Raw genomic sequence first — 7,851 nt, 5'->3', positions numbered from 1 at the left:
GTTGTGATTTTCCAGAGTAAGAAAGAAAAATATTCTACAAGAAATAGTATTGTCTGAACAGATGTTAAGACTTCATTTATGACAACAGCAAAAACCACCACACGCTGCCTTAAAAAAAATATTGAGTCAACCAGCAAATCTCCAACATATTGTAAAATTTCAGTATTTTGCCATTTGAAAACCATAGAGGGGGGTTATGTATTCTACCATTCTTTCAAAATTGTTGTAATGTTCATTATACCTTTATAGTCAATATTACTATATTTAATATTACATCAATGCATATAAAATTATGGATTGTACACTTGTGGTCTGTTGTGGGCATGTGTTAAATAATAGATTTTAACTAATCACAAATTGTCACATCATTATTTTTGAATGATGTCAGAAATCTCTATCTTCATCCTATGAAAAAATGAAGTTAGGATGAAGAATCAAATGGAAGACGTGGGCCAACATCCCTATTCCCACTTGGTGAACATCTTTAACTATCTCAAACCTCTCACACAATAATAGATGAAGTTTTCCAATATGTATGAAAGAAAATGTAGAAAGAAGGAAACATTCAAGCAAACCAAAGCAAGCACTTGTGTTCAAATCATTAATAAAAAAGCTTATTGCAACCTTATGAGTAAAGGCAAATATATATCTTCCGAACATCTTAAGAAGTAAAAGAACTAGGAAACAGCCCTAGAAGACAAGTAAGCAAGTAAAGGATGTTTCATAGTGATAGAAGATTCTTGCTTCTCAGACAAATCAACTTCCTCAGCAGCCTTCCACTTGAAATTCCACACCAAATTCCCAACAAAATACTCTAAATGCAATAACCCCAATGCAAATCCTGGGCATATCCTTCTCCCAGCCCCAAATGGCATCATCTTTATTTCCTTACTCCCTGTTATATCAACTTCCAACTCAACCCCTCCCTCTGACCTTTCATTCAAGAATCTCTCTGGCTTGAACGCCATCGGTTCTGCCCATACTTTCGCGTCCCAACCCATATCTGCTACCATAAAATTCACCGATGTTCCTTTTGGCACCTTGTATCCTCCTTCCAAAACACTCTCCTCCATCACCTTATGAGGCAACAACAAATGCCCTGGTGGATGTCGTCGTAATCCTTCAAGTACTACTGCTTTCAAGTATGTCATCTTTCCCAAATCTTCCTCTTCTATTTCTTGATCATTCTTCTTGTCTCCCATCACTTCTTTTATCTCCTTGTACACGTTTTCTTGAATCTCTTCATACTTCACTAAATTCGCCATTATCCATTGTAACGACACCGTCGTTGTATCGGTTATCGCATCGATAAACTCAGAGCATAATGTTATTAGTTCATCATCTACCAATTTTCTCTTTACCTTCTCATCATTGTTGTCAGCAATTTCCAAATCAAACAGGGTATCAACGTAAGGGATTGGTTTCCCTGCTTCTTGATCTTTGATTGTTGTCCTGTTTTTTCTTGCATTGTTAATCCAAGGTAATAACGAATCATCTTGCCGTTTACGTAGTTGACGAATCTCATCCCAACGCTTCTTGAACAACAACTTCCCCAATCTTGGAGGCCAGAAATTAAGATCATTGAATTTATTGATATTCAACAACACCCCACGTTGAGATTCTTGTATTTCATGAACCAAATTCTCATCAAATCTCTCCCCAAAACACATAGCAGTAGCTAAACAAAACAAGGCATAACGAAGATGATCAATGAGCCTTACAGGATCAGCAGCTGGTGTCAAGTGAAGACGATGGATAAGAACATCCAACACCCATTTACGAGAAACCGAATGAGCCTTCAATCGAGACGGATGGAGGAGCTCGGAGGTGAGATTGCGGCGGAGGATGCGCCATGTGGGGCCATAGAAGGCAGTGCTGATATTATGCTGGTTACTAGTGATGATTTTGGCAGTTTCCATGACGGGGAAACGGTCGGCGAAGATGGCGCCGTTTTGAACCAATGCATGGTGGGAAACAGAGTGGCTAGCAATGAAAACGGAAGGAGTGTTACCAAAGTAAAGGGTTATAACTGGGCCGTACTTGGAATGGTAATGGTGGAGAATGGTTTCAAGTTGGGAAAGAGGTTTGAAAAGCCATATGGGATTGCCTATAAACGGCAAAGCAAGAGGGCCAGGAGGGAGATTCTGGTTGCGATTCAAGATGTAGCTCAAAACTAAGTGCAAGATTGCACAAATCCAAAGAGCAAGGAGAGCTATTACCCAACCATCCATCATTCTATAATAATCAAACTATATTTGCCTTTCACTTCACCTTATTATGTCTTCTTCAATCCCCTTTCATTTTTATAAAGGCCAATTGAGACATGTTGAAGAGGGTGTAAAGTAAGAGGACTCCTTCTCTCAACAAACAAAACAAAAAGACAATAATTAGGTGCAACAAATGCTTCCTTAAATTTTAAAAAATTGTCATATCACACACTATTATTGAGGTGCTTGGATAGACAAGAGATAAGTATAAGTCAAGCTACACAAACAAAAATTCGACAAAAAACACTTTTCGTTAAAAAGTTATAATTTAATCATGGAAGTTAAAAAAGTTCACCAAAATTAATGATTTATGCTTTGTAGTTATTAGATATTATAACTAAATTTATTCTCACCCATAAGGTTAAACTTTTGAGTCAATTGGTGATTTAAGATAGTTTCAGACATTTGTTCAAGATGTCTGTGTGCAAACCCTGCAACGTTGTTTCCTCCTCATTTAATCTTAATTTCCACTTGTTTGGTTCTTTTACATATTTCAAGCTCACAAGTGAGAGGCAGTATTAGATGATATATAACTAAATCTAGCTTCACCTGTTGGCTAATTTATGTACATATTTAGGAAATCTAATTATATTTTAATTAACACTTATTTTCATAAGAACTGAAAATCATTTTCGAAATAGTTACAAATTTTTTAAGTATAGAGAATAAGTGTATATCTAGGAGCAATTTTGAAATGATTAAAATAAATCATTTTTGTGGTCTATATAAAACCACTCTAAAATATACTGGTTTAATTTCACATTTTTCTAAGTAATTTTCATATTATGAAAATCGATTTTAAAGGGTTAAAAAAGTGTTATCGAAGTGGTTTTGAAAATTCTTGTAAGTAGAAATACTAAAATTGGTTTGAATTTTATATTTTAATTAAATTGTTACCTTAACGAAAGTTTAAAAAGCGAGATGATTATACATTAAAGATTAATTTGAATGGTATTAATATTACTGTCTGTAAATATTGGAATAATGGTATTAACAATTATTCCCCTGCTTCAGCATGATTCACGTGTTAGTGTTGAGCTTTTTAAAGATGGAGTAGCCATTTGATTTGGCCATTCAGCAATATGCGAATATTATTGTGATATTTTCTTTGTATGATACACCACACGTGATACACGCCCAACTAAAATTAATTTTTGGTTTTTATAATTTTAGTTTCTTTGTTGTCTTGTGTTATCTATATTTTCAAACTAGGAAAAAAATAAAAAGAAAAATTACTTTTCATCCCTAAGTTTTGGATCTATTGATCCCTAGGTTTTCGTATGTTCAATTTCGTCCTTGAATTTCAAGATGTTATAATTTTACTCTTGAAATTTGCGTTTTGTTTCAATTTGGTCTCTAAGTTTCAAGATTTTATATTTTTAATCTTAATTTTTCATTAAATATTCACTTTCATTCATTGACGTCAATTTCTATTAATTAGTTAAAATTAGTTATGAAGTGAAATTTTAAATTTAATTTTAAAAGTGATAAAAAAAAAAATAGTGAAACTATGGCCTTATCTTTTGATTTTTTTCTTTTTCATTAATGGGTTAAAGGTGGGGATTCCGTAATAAATTAAATATAGTAATTCATTATAATTCGTTTTCTGATTTTTAATTTATTAACATAAATTAACACTAAAGAAAGAAAATGAGTAATTAGTGAATAATTGATATTAAAAGTGTAAATCTTGAAACTTAGGGATCAAAATGTAGCAAAACTCAAATGTCAAGGGTAAAATTGTAACATTTTGAAACTTATGTATTAAATTGAAACTAATCTCAAAACATAAGAACTAAATGTATAACATTTTGAAACCTAAGGACTAAATAGAAACTAGACCAAAAACTTAGGAACCAAATTAGCTTCTATGAATTTTTTTTTTAAAAAAAAAAAAATAGCTAATCAAGTGTGTAATTAAGAAGGATTAAAATCATAATAAAAAAGAATAAGAAAAAAATTAGAAAACAAGGCTAATTTTAAAAAAAAAAATAAAATAAAATATGTTTTTTTACTAACTTTCCATCATTTACCCCTTTTATCTAGAACCATTTACCCCTTTTATCTAGAACCATATTATATCGGTAACATATAAGTATCAGATTAAGATGATAATATGTGGGGAGGGTGAATTGAACGTTTGATTTCGAGGTTGAAATTATAAATACTATGCAAGTTAAATTAGACCAAAATGGTATATCTTTCTAAAATCATAAATTAAAAAAATATATATAACTATTTAATTATATAAATTTTCTATGGTAAGTAATGATAAACTATGTAGTTTGACAAGTTAAAAAGGAATGGTAAAAGTAACTCAAATTTATATCTAATCATGATTAAATTTTTCAATCTACACCCACTTATTAAATTATAAGTCAGTCACATCGTGACATCTTATTATTCAATAAGTCTTCATAGTGCAACTCACTAATTTTGACATTTACCAAGATTTTGTTTAAATGTTCCAACATTATATTAAAAATATACATAGTGAATGGTTTATGAGTGAGGTCATTCTTCGTCGATTACCTTAACCAAGCCTTCCATTTTAGTTTCTTGTTGTATATTTCATTATATGATCGGTATTCACTACACACGTGATACACGCCAAATCACTACCCTTTCGAGATTCAGACAAACACATTATTATTATTATTATTATTATTATTATTATTATTATTATTATTATTATTATTATTATTATTATTATTATTATTATTATATAAGAGACAAACAGATAACTTAGAGGAGCATACTACGTGAATCTTATTAGATAACTTGGAATTTTATCTCAAAATTAATTAGTAAATATGTTCTTTTTTATTCATCATTTTTAGATTCGATCTCAATTTTTTTTTTTTATTGAATCAAATACCTATTTAGGCTTTATAAGCTCGGAAAATTGTCAGAAATAACACCAAGTTTTCACCACTCTTTTTGAAAACTCATTCAAATAGCTTTTCTCAATTGTTTTTTTACCCTTTTGAGCCTTTCTGGTACATTTTAGGAGAGATTCTAATAATTTTTCTAAAATATTATGTGATCTTCCTAAATCATATACCAAATTTGATATATTTTCAAATTTTCTTTATATTTACCAAATATTATATCAAAATCTTATGAAATTTTAAAATCTTTAACCAAATTTCAAATTTTCAAATCAATTTATCAATGATGTGATTTTGATTTTTAAATTTTTGGAAAGATTAAATTTTTTTTTAAAAAAAAAAAGTAAAATATGGAAAACATATAAAATCTTGGATAGATTAACACCAAGATCAGTGAATTATTGGGCACATTAATACCGAGATTTTATATATTTTCCGAAATCAGATTGCAATCATGAAAAAGATAATTTGGACCCAAAATTTAAAAATAGTATGATGAAGCCAAATTATATATATGTGTTGAATGAAGGAGGGTAGCTGAGAAAGAGATCAACAACGAGAGGGAAATGGAAGACTCCATCTTAGCATATTCAGCGATTTCAATTCTGAGTATTGGTATAGTTTTGGGAATCATAAAGCATTTGTTGAAATCAAATTGCTACAAGAATCTCCCTCCATGTCCACCCTCAATTCCAATTATAGGTCACCTCCATCTCCTTAAACTCCCAGTTCATAGGACACTACAAACTCTCTCACAAAAGTATGGTCCAGTACTTTCTCTTCGGTTCGGCTCTCGTTTAGTCGTCGTGGTTTCGTCCATGCAGGCTGCTGAAGAATGCTTCACCAAAAACGACATCATTTTCGCAAACCGTCCGGACTTCGCCGTGAGCCGGTGCTTGAGTTACAACCACACCACCCTTGGAGCGGCTCCCTACGGTGATCACTGGCGTAAGCTTCGTCGTGTCAGCGCACTCGAAATATTGTCTTCAAATCGTCTTAACACGAATTCCGGGATTCGGAGAGACGAAGTGAGAAGAGTAATGAGGAAGATATATGAAGCTTCGAGAGATGATTTTGGCAAAGTGGAGTTCAAATCAATGGTGAAGGAATTGACATTGAACATAACAATGAGAATGGTGGCAGGGAAGAGATATTATGGTGAAGAAGCAGCTAAAAGTAGTGAAGCAAGAACATTTCAAGCTATTGTGAATGAGCTTTTTGAATTTACTTTGTCTTCATATCCAGCTGACTTCTTGCCCATTTTGAAGTATATTGATATTCAAGGTTTTATGAAGAGGGCAAAGAAGCTTATCACAAGGGTTGATGCATTTTGGCAAGGATTGATTGATGAGCATAGAAGAGGTGAAATTAGTAATGAAGAAATGGAGAATTCTATGGTTGCTCATTTCCTTAAGTTGCAAGAGTCACAGCCCGAGTATTATACAGATGATATTATCAAAGGCTTGATTTTGGTTAGTTCATCTCATCTTTCTCTTTCTCTATGTAAATTCTGTTTTTCTAGGCTATTCTTTTTCTTGGTTTTCAACTCGTTGGAATATCTTGACTCTGTCGCAAGACAAACTGCGATTAGGCAATTGAGTAGGATGCACAAACATGAGTGTAGCCTAAATTTGATGATAGAAACAATCAACAAATAAATAATCAAACAAGAAGATCACTATTGGTGTGTACTATTTTATTATCTTGAGGAGCAACTAAGTATAGAAAATAAATTACAGATAGAGCGTTTATATATAGCATCCCTCTTAAACCTTAAACAGAATAAACCCAAAATAAAAGCTCAAAACAAAAGCAATGAGATCCCATGCTTCGTCAATCAGAGCACTAAATGACATATTCAAGCATTTCAACACTAAAAAGCACCTAAGTATTTTTCTTTGAGTTCAATAACATGTAGGGTAGGAGATTTGAACCTCTGGCTTGCATCAATTCTAGACTTATACGATTCGTGAAAGAATACATATCGTCTTTTCATCTAACAAACATATTTCATCTTACAGACGATGATACTCGGTGGCTCAGACACTACTGCGGTGACAATAGAGTGGGCAATGTCAAATCTCCTAAACCATCCATCAGTATTGAAGAAGGCAAGAGCTGAATTAGAGTCTCAACTGGGTGAAGATCAATTGCTTGAAGAAACCGATCTTTCAAAATTAAGTTACCTACGATGTATAGTCCTAGAAACTCTTCGGTTGTACCCGGCTGGCCCGCTCCTACTGCCACATAAGTCTTCAGCCGACTGTACCATATTAGGATACGACGTGCCACATGACACAATCTTATTGGTAAATGCTTGGGCTATCCATAGGGACCCCACATTATGGGAAGATCCAATGAGTTTTAAACCAGAGAGGTTTGAGAATAATAATGGGGAAGGGGATGGAAGTAGTAAGTTAATGATAGCATTTGGTTTGGGAAGAAGAGCTTGTCCAGGAACTGGAATGGCACATAGAGTGCTGGGTTTGAGTCTTGGACTGTTGATTCAATGTTTTGATTGGAAGAGTATTGAAGGTAAGGAAGTAGATATGACTGAAGGAATTGGGGTTAGTATGCCTAAAGCTCAACCACTTGAAGCATTATGTAAAGCAAGAGAAATTGCAACCAAGCTGCTTTGAAACTTTTTGAAATGCAATCAAATAACAACTCTTATGCAAAGAGATCTTCCTTAA

General features: G+C 32.8%; 1 protein-coding gene and 1 pseudogene across 1 annotated transcript; one reads left to right on the top strand and one right to left on the bottom strand.

The window, feature by feature from the left end:
• Positions 1 to 571: 571 nt before the first annotated feature.
• On the bottom strand, positions 572 to 2,318 carry LOC150032225 (cytochrome P450 89A2 pseudogene; annotated as a pseudogene).
• A 3,364-nt stretch (positions 2,319 to 5,682) lies between these two features.
• On the top strand, positions 5,683 to 7,851 carry LOC120092922 (cytochrome P450 81Q32-like). The gene is made up of 2 exons (XM_039051166.2): positions 5,683 to 6,630; positions 7,180 to 7,851. Exons 1-2 carry the CDS (start codon positions 5,725 to 5,727, stop codon positions 7,795 to 7,797), a joined length of 1,524 nt encoding a protein of 507 aa, XP_038907094.1. The 5' UTR covers positions 5,683 to 5,724; the 3' UTR covers positions 7,798 to 7,851.

Source organism: Benincasa hispida, chromosome 12 (genome assembly GCF_027475165.1).
Source record: "Benincasa hispida cultivar pf3 chromosome 12, pf3_genome.v1.1, whole genome shotgun sequence".
Classification (NCBI taxonomy): domain Eukaryota; kingdom Viridiplantae; phylum Streptophyta; class Magnoliopsida; order Cucurbitales; family Cucurbitaceae; genus Benincasa; species Benincasa hispida.
This window is presented reverse-complemented; position numbering and strand designations above follow the sequence as displayed.

Excerpts from the sequence above, each read along its gene's own strand:
- LOC120092922 (XM_039051166.2), top strand. The coding sequence starts at position 5,725 with ATGGAAGACTCCATCTTAGCATATTCAGCGATTTCAATTCTGAGTATT. Across the intron at positions 6,631-7,179 it reads TTATCAAAGGCTTGATTTTG|ACGATGATACTCGGTGGCTC; the intron begins GTTAGTTCATCT and ends TTCATCTTACAG.